The sequence below is a fragment of the Physeter macrocephalus genome, chromosome 20 (assembly GCF_002837175.3).
Source record: "Physeter macrocephalus isolate SW-GA chromosome 20, ASM283717v5, whole genome shotgun sequence".
Lineage (NCBI taxonomy): Eukaryota > Metazoa > Chordata > Mammalia > Artiodactyla > Physeteridae > Physeter > Physeter macrocephalus.
The window spans coordinates 109283672-109296466 of record NC_041233.1 but is presented as its reverse complement, the minus strand read 5'-3'; the positions used below and the strand labels follow the sequence as shown (position 1 = coordinate 109296466).

Sequence of the window (12795 nt, the reverse complement as noted above, 5' to 3'; positions counted from 1 at the left end):
CCCGCTTCTCCTCCCTAAATCTGGGGACGGAGCTGGACCTGCATGGCTGCTGCCCCTCCATCTAAGCCACCTTCAAAAGATCAGCCAAGCGTAGCAAGCGCTCCTGAGCTGAGGACGTTCAAGAGCTTGTTATGATCCCACCACGAACTCTCGTCATGGCAGCCTCGGGGCAGATACAAATCCCGTTAGGTGTCGTGGAAGAGGAGATCCCTGGTCAGTAAACTGAGAAAACAAGACAGAACCCGACACAGAGGTCTGGCCCCTCCACCCCCCGGCCCTGCTGCTGCCTCGCGGGTCCCTGGAAGCTCGTCCACGACCATGGTCTCCCCCACTCCTGTCTCCTCCTGAACTGTTCACGCCACGTGGTCCTTGGCAGAGATCAGGAAGAAGCTAAACATCTTCACATAACCAGACGGTCCAGCCAGAGACATCCTTTCCCCTGTTTTCCACTATTTAAAGGACCCAGGAAGCACTTGGGAAACAGGCGTTCACGTCCAAACACTGAGGAGTGTTGGGAAACAAACTCCTGGGGCCAAAGTCCCAGGACCTAAGAAGGCGCGTAAAGATGTGCAGACCAGCTCCCCAGCTCAAGGGCAGAGGTCACGTGAATATCTGACTGGCCCCAGCCCCGCACGCACTGCACCTGGTGCCCCGCGGTGAGGAGGCCCAACCTCCCAGAGGGGCTGACGGACAGGGAAGGGGCCCAAATGACACCCCACCACCACCAATCCCTTACCTCGAACAGAAGGAAAGGGTGTCACTAACATGGAGGAGGTGCATCAGGTACATCTTTCACCCGGAGTCGCTATGACGGGCACCTCCTGGGGGACCTCAGTGGCACAGGGACAGCCCTCCCCGTGGAGCCTTCCGACGCTGCCTGGGTTCCGGGCGTGCAGGCCAGCGGCAAGTCTGCAGGAGACCCACGTGCGCGACAACCGTCTGCTCTGAGGCCCCCTGCTCTTTTCACCGTCAGTGAGTTTCAACGATTCATCAGCAAAATGTGTTCTCATACGCACTCCGGGGGCAGCAGGGTCTCCTTCCAACCTGTGCCAGAAAGCCGAAGGCCTCCCGGGTTCTGCTGCTTGTAATTTTTTCCACTGACTAGTCTGCAATCATGTCATCTAACCCACCGTTAACACAGGCTCATTTTCCGCACGTTCAAAGTGAGACGGTATGAGAATCTCTGATTATCGTGTAAAGAAGTATGCTTGGTCCTTCGCAGAAGACAAAACCCGAACAAGCATGACCACTCCTCTCAAGGAGAAAAGCACACGGCGCCCAGGGGAGAAGTCACGGCCCTTCTGCACGGTTTCCGCGGCTGCCGTGAGGCAGCCCCACGCCACGTGGGGTACGTCAGCGGCCACCACTCTCAGGGTTCTGAGGTCGCAGGTCCAGACCCCGGTGTCGGCAGGGCCCTGTTATGTTCTGGCCCAGGAGGGGACCTCCTTGCCTCACTCACCTCCTAGTGCTGTGGAGTCCCCGGGCCAGTCTCTTCACATGGCTCCTCCCTGTGACTGTGTCTCTGTTTCCTCTTCTCTTAAGGACACAGTCATCGGTTTAGGGCCCTTCCCACTCCAGCAGGACCTCATCCTAACTGATTACACGTGCAAAGACCCCGCTTCCAAATAAGGTCACGTTCTGAGGCTCCAGGTGGACGTGAACCTTGGGGGACACTGTTCAGGCCCGCAGACTCGCTAATTAGAAGTAACTCCTCAAAAACACGAGAATTCCTCTAATATAGGAATGTGGAACAGTGAAAGGACTTAAGCAAAACTCTACAACTAAACTTTTCATGCAGGCAACCCATGTGCAAGACGTGAACCCCTCTGCGGCTCAGGCCAACACCTGCCACGCACGGTGACCCAGCCCATCGAGCTGGCAGAGGATCAGAAGTCAAGAAGCAGGGAGGGTGCTCTGTGAGCCGTCGAGTCTCCCGGGATGGCCTGTGTGCACCCGGAGCAGGGCCGGGCCCACCGCTCAGCTGCCCGACTCCTCGGCCCGAGGCCGGGTCCCATTCTGAGCACCACCTCCCGCAGTCAATCCCGACGCAGGACAAAAACGGAAAGAAAGTCATGAGAGGTGTGCCATCTCGAAGGACAGTGAGAGCCCAGGGTCTGTCCACCAGATCAAGTCGCGCATCCGCACTCGTCCCCTTTGCCTCCTGTCACCAGGCCTTTTCACTGCCCCTCTTCCGGCTCACACCAACACCCTCGTCTCTGGCTCTTCGGGGTGGGATCCTGCACGTACACGGCTGTGACACAACGCGGGCAGTCCCCGGGGGCCGGGCTGAGCTGCAGAGGGGCTGCACTCGCTGTGGCCTTTCAGAGCTCCCCTGGCGTCCATGGGGCCTCCAGGCCTGACCGTTGGTCCCTGGCGCCCTTCACTTCAAGAGCCACGGTGCAAAACTAGGAAATCGGCCCTGCTGCACCCTCCTGGCCAAGTCACTCAACAATTCTTTTATTCATTTGTATAAGTTTCAGGTGCACAACACAGTGACTGGCAATTTTAAAGCTTATACTCCATTTACAGTTATTATAAACTATTGGCTGCATTCCCTGTGCTGCACAATATATCCTCGTATCCTGTTTATTTTATACATAGTAGTTTGTTCCTCTTAATCCCCTAACCCCACCCAACAATCCCTCTTAGAAATCCGGTTTCCACTGCCAAACTTCCTTCTAAGTCATAAAGTTGTTGAAATCTCCTTTCAGAATATCGTATGCGCTTCCCCTTTAGTGAAATGTTCTGAATGGAGAAATACTATTCTGCGTGATCCCACCGTGTATAAACATGAATCTTCCATGACCGACTTCTCGTAAGCACCCTAATAAGTGCATCTGTTACATCCTAAGTACACCCTGTATTTATTAGTATTTCCTGATCCCCTACTGTGACTAGGGGGTTAGTAGATTCCTTCTGTACGACCCCGAGTACAAGAAGGGACTTAAATACGTCACAGACGACAGGCTCACCAGCACCGCTGGAGAGGCCTGATCAATTATTAAACCTCACAGATCCGGCCCTGCCAGGCAGCACCTATTGTATAAACAGGCCGTGAATGTAGCAGTGAGTAGTAACGTCTGTTAAAATGTTTCTCGACAAATATTTTAATAACTAAGCTACAGAGTTCAACTCTCCTAACGCTACGAATACGACGGTGCAGCACACACAGCCTGCATCCGACGCGGCGCTGCTCCCTGGGCGACGCGCAGGACGGCCCGCCGCCGGGTGCGGCTTCCCCGAGCTCAGGGAGGAGACTCGGGAGAGCTGGAAGGGCCGTCAAGAGGCCGAGTTACTGTCACAGATAAAACCTGATGCCCCTGTGACGAGGCTTCAAATAAAGCTCAGAGAAACCAAACTGTCAGTGAGTAACACATTCCAATTATAGGGAAGTTAATGTGAGGAAGTTAAGGTAACCAAGGTAAAAAAAAAAGTCACTATTTACAAGCCAAATAAAGTGAATAACGTGTCACAGACGGCAGCAAAGCTCACTGACCACAGGCAGGGAATGAAGTATAAACTCATTTTCCAAATAACCCAAATAAAGGTACATAAACCTAACGATTCTGAGAGTTTTTCCCCTAAGGGGAACCTACTTCAGGAAGCACAGCACACCTGGCATTTTTATACATTTCAGCTGCTACCCTGTGCTGCTCTCAGGGAGTTTCCTGACAACCTCTCTGGCCGCCGCCCCCAGATGCCGACCCTTCCAGTCCATGCCCTCCTTGCGCCCGCCCTGTCTCTGCCAGGGGACCCGCAGCTGCTGTCCCCACAGTGCTGGGGGGCCTCGGACTCCAGGGAGCCACCATGCATGAGCGACACGCCCCACAGAGAGACACAACCCAACTCTCCCCCAGGAAGGGCTGGCACTGACACTACAGACAGACGCCACCTCTCTGCACTGCTGAAACGTCAGTGTGTATCGCTGACAGACGGGACGAGGTCTATGGCTGGAATGTGAATTAGAAGATTCCCTGACACGGTTAGTTTGGAAAGACAGGTCAACCTCACAGGATGTGACCGTGCACCTCTCCTAAGGGTGCTCAGCACTATGGCAGCAACATTCTCATCCCTCCCACCTCACACCAGGGGACACCAACTACCAGACAGACAGGAGGTAAAGATGCGGACACTCGGTCTCCAATCATGACACCGAGCTAAAAGCCCACTTCAAAGGCCTCTTAAAATACCAACTCTGACTGCTATAAATCTCCCCCTCTGCGGCGAAATAACTACATATGTGCTAATAATTCCACGTCTTTGGTTAATCTTTCTACTTAAAATTTTCAGAATTCCACCAAATTTAAGTCTTTGATTTATCTTAATGAACGTAAGGTCCTAAAACTGACCAAAAATGCTTTTAATTTACTTATACATTACATATAAATGGGATGAGAAGTAAGCTCAATTACGGACCGGATACTAAGAACTGTCCACTGACCAGGGCCAAGTCTAAACTGCATCTTGACTGTCATTTTTTTTCCCCCAGTAAGGAAGTTTCTCAGCACATATTGTAAAATAATAACTGCAAATAATCAGTTAAGGAGAGAAACATTACTAGTAAGTAAAGACCAGTTTTTATTGATTTTCTGGAAATAAATTTAATAGTTCAATAAATTATGCTAAGGACTTTTCAGTAACCGGCCAAGACAACATTCTCAATCTATAAATAAGCATTTTTTTGTGAATTACAAGATAGTTTTAACAGCAGTTTAACATAATAGCCATATCACTGACAACCAACTAGTCTGAAACTAAATATACAGCATTACATTTGTAACACAAACTCTGCTGAATGGTGGTGCAGAACACGATTGTTCACAAGCGTGCGAGGAAGCTCAGCAGCGGAGGCGGTGTGTGTGTGTGTGTTTACGCACGTGTTAGCCCAGAGCAGGAAGTGCTGTTTGGACTTATCCGTGGCCAGATGGACAAAATGTAACGTGAATGAGGTTTAAGAACAGGCGGAATGCACGAGAAGCGTGTGGGAGACCACCACAGCGCTGAGGGGGCAGCTCACAAGCCCACGTTTACAGGTTTCCTTACGATTCCCACCAGCGCCGGCAGGCACCGCCTCTGTGATTCGACAGTGACTCTAAATTAGGCGCCATGTTCTGAGGAACATGGCCCATGAAATTAGTTCTCTATTCTCCTTTAAAAAGTTGAGTGAATGCAGCTTGGAAAAACAACGTTTATTCCTCAAAATCAGACTAAAATTTTGAAAAATTATAAAAGTAACCTAGGTATGAAGATGTTTCAAATATTTTTTAACAGACTATACCAAAAGTGGCTTATTTCATATACAGGATGTGGAAGAGAGAATTTAATTTGGATTTGTGTAATTAGAAGATGTCAAATTTCCATTCCTGCCAAAGTATAGGAGAATAAAGACTAAACTTCCATTCCAAACTACTTATTTTTATTTTGACAACTAAAACAATTTATAATGAACACTAAACTCTAATACTAATTTTTATTCCGAAACTATGTAGTAATTATAGATTAGCTTCAGTTTAAAATGCTAATTTTAGATAAACAAAGGGATTTCATATAAAATGTTAATTAAAAGATGCATGCTACTAATTTTTTTCATATAAATTCTTAGAGGAAATATAACTGCATGCCACCCGAAATGTAAGGAAACTCTTTCATCAGTCATTTCAAAACCACTGCGTGGGGGCTTCCCTGGTGGCGCAGTGGTTGAGGGTCCGCCTGCCGATGCAGGGGACGCGGGTTCGTGCCCCGGTCTGGGAGGATCCCACATGCCGCGGAGCGGCTGGGCCCGTGAGCCATGGCCGCTGGGCCTGCGCGTCCGGAGCCTGTGCTCCGCAACGGGAGAGGCCATGACAGTGAGAGGCCCGCGTGCCGCAAAAAAAATAAATAAATAAAAAATACCACTGAGTGTACATCTACAGCTCTTCTAATATTAAGGAGTGGCCATCTGGACAACACAGCACAAGTTATGGGAAATTGTCTTGTTGAGAAGAACTGCAAGAGACGCTCACCGTTCTGGTAAGTGTGGTGTAAACATGAAAGCAGCAGAGAGGTGCCAAGGACACCGCTCCAGCCACCGAGGCCAACCGCGATTCAGTGCGATTCAGGGGTACTGACCGCACGATGACGCACTAACAGAAAAAAGCAGTGCTTCCGCCCCAGTGGCGGGGTGCCAAGGGAGAGGGGATCCCACCCCCACAGACAAGGCGGCAGCAAGTGCAGGGGGACATGTCACCCAGAGGTGAGGCACAGAGCACAATCAAAAGAAAGCAAGTGAGGGCATCAGGCCTGCTGGGGAGGCAACAGGAGGAAAGAGAAGGGAGAGGAGACAGTACAGCACGTGGACCCAATCACAGTCACTAGGGCAAGGGGACAGCACGCCATGGCCACGGCACGTGGACCCGATCACAGAGTCACTAGGGCAGGGGACAGCACGCCATGGCCACGGCACGTGGACCCGATCACAGAGTCACTAGGGCCAGGGGACAGCACGCCATGGTCATGGCACGTGGACCCGATCACAGAGTCACTAGGGCCAGGGGACAGCGCACCATGGCCACGGCACGTGGACCCGATCAGAGTCACTAGGGCCAGGGGACAGCAGGCCATGGCCATGGCACGTGGACCCGATCACAGAGTCACTAGGGCAGGGGACAGCACGCCATGGCCATGGCACGTGGACCCGATCAGACAGAGTCACTAGGGCCAGGGGACAGCGCACCATGGCCACGGCACGTGGACCCGATCAGAGTCACTAGGGCCAGGGGACAGCACGCCATGGCCATGGCACGTGGACCCGATCAGACAGAGTCACTAGGGCCAGGGGACAGCACGCCATGGTCATGGCACGTGGACCCGATCACAGAGTCACTAGGGCCAGGGGACAGCGCACCATGGCCACGGCACGTGGACCCGATCAGAGTCACTAGGGCCAGGGGACAGCATGCCATGGCCACGGCACGTGGACCCGATCAGAGTCACTGACAGCTGGCTTCATTTGTCTGTCTTTCGGAGAAGGTACACATAAACAGATCAGTTTGGGAAGGTAACTGGCCTCGGGAAGGGTTTGAAGGAGCAGGAAGCAGGGGCAGGAGGAGGGTGAGGAGGTGAGGATCCCTGATGGGGAGGTCCCACCTGGCGGGAGCACTCAGCCATCATGGAAGTGCCACAGAGAGAGAGGCCAGCCGTGTGGGAGGGCCCAGTGGTGCTGGCAGGCCTCGCATAGTGGCCTCAGCAGCTGCCAAAGCCACCAGCCCCGGCGGCCGTTTCTAGAGGCGATGCAGAGAAATGCCACTTCTCGCATTTTACTTTTTAGTACGTATTTTTTTACACGTACTACAAAAGAACCAGCAGAGAAAGTCTACGATCTGCCAGGTACTACTGTCTAGGATGAGGACAACGTCTGAAGAAAGGCTCCTCAGTGAAAAAGAGATCGGCATGCGGACAAAACAAAGATCCCAAAGCTGTTCAGGTGACCAGGTTCAGTAGGACACAGAGCACAGAACGCTCAGACCTTCTCTGGTCAGCAAACCAAGGGCCTGGACCAGCAAGATGAGCAGAAAGCCCGGCACTGAAACCAGGAGGCTCGGTTCTCCCTCCCGCGTCTCCGTCCTCCCTCCTGCGTCTCCGTCCTCCCTCTCGTGTCTCCGTTCTCCCTCCCGCCCCAGAGTCTCTCTCACGCCCCGACGAGTAAAATCCCTTGTGTGGATCGCGGTCCAGAGCCGCTGGTATTAGACAACCAAGCATGATCTGAACTATCAAAAAGCATGTGGGTAAACGCTTACTGCATAACAGACCTCTCCGCTGACACACATTTTCCCGGATCCTCAAATCTTGGCATGTCTACAAAGTGGAGTCAAATCCTGGTTCAGTCACCTGGAGGGAAGAGGTAGCTGGTAGAGGCCCCTGTCTGGTGCGCAGGCACCTGGGAGAACTCGAACCCTCAGAGGGACTACGGCCTCCACACAGCCCCCACCTGGCGAGGCTGCAGGGAGCACGTGGCTAGGAACCCCAGGTGCTGGTCACATGGATCCCCGGCAAACTCTGACCGGGATGAAACCAAACCCTCAGCATTAAAATCATTTAACCACCCAGTTTTCTGTCCTTCTGGTAGCACTTCCAAATGCCTAGCAGCCATTACAAGGAATATCTTTCCAGAGTCCCACAGCACCATTAAAAATCCAAAATTAACAGCTTTGTGACCCATCACTTACTCTTTGCCTATAACAGTAAGAAGGTGAATAAATTTGTTAGGCAAATAAAAGCAGACAGTAAATGGAATATATGGCAAGATCCTTTCCTTCCTGAATGTAGGCCAAGATAAAAATTTCCTCTAAAAACATGTTATTAACACAATAAGGCTTCTGTGGAGTTCCATTCGGTATAAATTTCCTTCTTTCTGTTAGCCCACCGTCCCTCTATTAAGCAGGGATCATACTCCGTGAAAAACACAAAGTAGAAAATGCATGTGAAACCACTGGGTAAGGACTCCCAGCGTAACTTCTGCCTCCTCTGCATCTCCGACAGCGCGACGGGTGGGGAGCGTGCTCCTGCCCCCGCGGGAGCCTGCAGAAGCCCCAGCGCCAGCCCGGAGCCTCGCCCACCCGCCCGCCCCCGGGGGTTCTCTACCAGCGAACAAGCACAACTGTACGCAACTGTCAAAAGCATCTTAAATATTTCACGTGATAACCCTCAAAACACAGTCGCTCCAAAGTGTCATCAAGTGTCTCTGAAGTAAAATACTCACTCTGGCCACGTAAGTGAACCTCCGGGCGTCCTGGACCGCACTGAAGAAGTCTAAGCGGTTAAAAGCTTCTCCCAAAGTGCAGTAGCCGTGCCTCTGGAAAAACAGACACAAGTGAAAATCTCTCAAATGAGTCATGAGTCAAAATGAGCTCACAGTTAACGTGCATTAGTCTGCACAATTTCTTTTTTAATTTTGGCAAAGGATATCGTTTTTATTATGATCTATTCCATCTTTAGCTGAAAGTAGAGTAAAATTAAAACAATGCTAAATTTAAGTCATTTATGTATAATCAAGACACTATGCATTGACATTTCTACACCACTTAATGACAAGGATAAATATTGATTAAATATTTGTCAATTTCCTTTGTTGGCATGCATTTGGGGGAGGACAAAATTAAGTCTAAAATCATAAAATAACTGGATGTATTCTAGGCTGTGCAACTACAAATACATTAAGTCATGCTTGGCCACTATGAAGAAGCATCTGCTATAAACTACACGTTGGAATTTGATTCCTCTGAGGGGAGTCCTATGTGCCTGCAGGCCTGGACGTATGCCCAGCCGCTCAGGATCAAGGCCGAGAGGCACCTGAGTGGGGTGGGGCTCTGAATACCAGCGTGTGGGTGCAAAGGGCTAGAGGTGACGGGACGTGACCGTGGGCAGTGATAAGCCCTATATTCCAGACTGGTTCATACAGATCTCTACCCTAGGTTTCAGAAGACATTTTAAACTCCATCTTCTGTATTGGAATACTTAGAACATAAAGAGATCTTCAATGCGGAGTCGTGGTTATAGATAAAGTGGGGAATAATCACAGAAAACATGAGGTGACAAATATGCCTCACATTTCAAACAGAGGACAGGAGAAGGGCCAGAGGGGGAGCTGGAGGGGAAATCCTTAGTCTCTGACAGAAGACGCACTGCGAGGGCTGATTTGGCTTTACACCCAATCCCAACAACGCTCTCAGTGTGTGCACAAGCCACCAAGATACACTTATTTAAAACATTCATTATGTATTTTTACTGAATATCCACCAAGTACAAAATATTTTCCTGGGAGCTGTGGAGGAAGCCAAGATTAACTGGATATCGATCATAACCTGAAATCAATCACAGCTGGTAACTATTCTCTTTCTCAGTGAACAGAATTCCAAACACTGGTGTTCCTTCCAGGCAGCCACCCATCTCACAACAGCCTCGTCTTTGGGGGGAAATAAAATCACACGTTTGAAGCACACGAGCAGCAAACACCTGGTGGGCCCCAGGTGAGAAGACCAAAGGCGTGATGTGATGCGGGGAGAGATGGGACCCGCTCCGAGTCCTGGCCCCTTCCTGTGCCCACCAGTGCCGGTTCCCAGGACCCATGCAACACCCCGCAGACTCATAGCAAGTTCCCCCTCTGCCATGTGTGCAGCCGAAGCTGGACCTCTGTTCTGTAATCGGTGTGGTGACACCCAGCAAATGAAATGTCTAACAGTCTTTTTTTTTTTTTAATAAATTTATTTATTTTATTTATTTATTTTTGGCTGTATTGGGTCTTCATTGCTGCATGCATTTGGGGGAGGACAAAATTAAGTCTAAAATCATAAAATAACTGGATGTATTCTAGGCTGTGCAACTACAAATACATTAAGTCATGCTTGGCCACTATGAAGAAGCATCTGCTATAAACTACACGTTGGAATTTGATTCCTCTGAGGGGAGTCCTATGTGCCTGCAGGCCTGGACGTATGCCCAGCCGCTCAGGATCAAGGCCGAGAGGCACCTGAGTGGGGTGGGGCTCTGAATACCAGCGTGTGGGTGCAAAGGGCTAGAGGTGACGGGACGTGACCGTGGGCAGTGATAAGCCCTATATTCCAGACTGGTTCATACAGATCTCTACCCTAGGTTTCAGAAGACATTTTAAACTCCATCTTCTGTATTGGAATACTTAGAACATAAAGAGATCTTCAATGCGGAGTCGTGGTTATAGATAAAGTGGGGAATAATCACAGAAAACATGAGGTGACAAATATGCCTCACATTTCAAACAGAGGACAGGAGAAGGGCCAGAGGGGGAGCTGGAGGGGAAATCCTTAGTCTCTGACAGAAGACGCACTGCGAGGGCTGATTTGGCTTTACACCCAATCCCAACAACGCTCTCAGTGTGTGCACAAGCCACCAAGATACACTTATTTAAAACATTCATTATGTATTTTTACTGAATATCCACCAAGTACAAAATATTTTCCTGGGAGCTGTGGAGGAAGCCAAGATTAACTGGATATCGATCATAACCTGAAATCAATCACAGCTGGTAACTATTCTCTTTCTCAGTGAACAGAATTCCAAACACTGGTGTTCCTTCCAGGCAGCCACCCATCTCACAACAGCCTCGTCTTTGGGGGGAAATAAAATCACACGTTTGAAGCACACGAGCAGCAAACACCTGGTGGGCCCCAGGTGAGAAGACCAAAGGCGTGATGTGATGCGGGGAGAGATGGGACCCGCTCCGAGTCCTGGCCCCTTCCTGTGCCCACCAGTGCCGGTTCCCAGGACCCATGCAACACTCCGCAGACTCATAGCAAGTTCCCCCTCTGCCATGTGTGCAGCCGAAGCTGGACCTCTGTTCTGTAATCGGTGTGGTGACACCCAGCAAATGAAATGTCTAACAGTCTTTTTTTTTTTTTAATAAATTTATTTATTTTATTTATTTATTTTTGGCTGTATTGGGTCTTCATTGCTGCGCGCGGGCTCTCTCTAGTTGCGGCGAGCGGGGGCTACTCTTTGTTGCAGTGCAAGGGCTTCTCATTGCAGTGGCTTCTCTCGATGCAGAGCACAGGCTCTAGGCGCACAGGCTTCAGTAGTTGTGGCACACAGGCTCAGTAGTTGTGGCTCGCAGGCTCTAGAGTACAGGCTCAGTAGCTGTGGCGCACGGGCTTAGTTGCTCCCCGGCATGTGGGATCTTCCCGGACCAGGGCTCGAACCCGTGTCCCCTGCATTGGCAGGTGGATTCTTAACCACTGCACCACCAGGGAAGTCCAAATGTCTAACAGTCTTTCATAAGCTCAAAATAGGTCAGATTCGCCAAACACCTTCCAATGGTGTACTGGAGTGTATGTTACGGGTTAGAGTGGTTTCATACCCATTTAACAATGTTATCCATCGCCAAATAGGTCGGATAAATTTTCTATCTCAGAATCTAATCCTTAGGTTTCTAGGAAGCTGGGCTGGTTTCAGAACACCCACTATTAACACTTCTGGAACCTTTAACTTATGCTAACATAATACCTGCTAAACAACTGCTCCCTGAATATTATCCCCCATTGCTGCAAAATAAGGCAAATGCAGTTTCTCAGACAACAGATGGAAGCAAGCTTCCCCAGATACCAAGAGAAAAAGGAAACACGCAGAGCTGAGGTGAACAGACCTTTTGCAAAAGAAAGGCGGGCAGGGCTCGATCTGCTCTTTGCAGATTCCAGCTTAACTACCAACATCACCTTAGCTACTACTCTACAAAATAAATGAGGGGTTTACAAACTGTTCTCACCAACCCAAAACACAGGAGGGCCAAGACACAGCCCTACTAGTACCAGAGGCTCATTATGAACAGCTTTTGGGGAGGGCGGGGGAGAAAATATCAAAGTACCTGGGGGTCCACACTTCTTCTGAAACAGCCCTCTGCTGATTCAGATTCGTACGGGGCATTGACATACACCACACACACGAAACACTGTCTCAACGACCCTCTTATGCTTTCACCTCTTAGAATGTGGACACAGGTCTGATATTGCAAAAGAAACAATTTAATGTAACAGCACATATTCAACAGTAACAATACAAAATATACTCTTATTTATAATAGAATACTTACTTCTCTTGTGCTTTCTTTATGGACATAGATCCATTTTTCACGATAAAAACCTAGAATAAAAATTAACTTTGTTTTTAAAAGCTGGTGAATCATTACAAAATGAAGATTTTAAGGAACTTCAACAGTGGCACATGCTAACAAAATTATCTGACATCATATAGATAGGAGATGCTTTGACTTGGCTAAATGCAACCAGAACTGCT

The 12795-nt window shown here is 49.6% G+C and overlaps 1 protein-coding gene across 9 annotated transcripts in view; it reads right to left on the bottom strand.

The window, feature by feature from the left end:
• FBXO25 (F-box protein 25) overlaps positions 1–12795 on the bottom strand; it is a 51818-nt gene that overhangs the window by 14086 nt on the left and 24937 nt on the right. For 6 of the 9 annotated variants that reach the window (XR_008616052.1, XR_008616055.1, XR_008616053.1 and 3 more), the window contains exons 4-6: positions 12593–12642; positions 12368–12502; positions 8738–8830 (exon numbers count right to left, since the gene is read on the bottom strand). Coding sequence is in view for 3 of the 9 variants with exons in the window: in XM_028480873.2 (XP_028336674.1) it covers positions 8738–8830; positions 12368–12502; positions 12593–12642 (278 nt within the window). In the remaining 6 variants the exon portion in view is untranslated. The remainder of the gene's footprint in view (positions 1–8737; positions 8831–12367; positions 12503–12592; positions 12643–12795) is intronic. The other 3 variants (XR_008616056.1, XM_024115771.2, XR_008616057.1) reach the window with 2 other exon arrangements.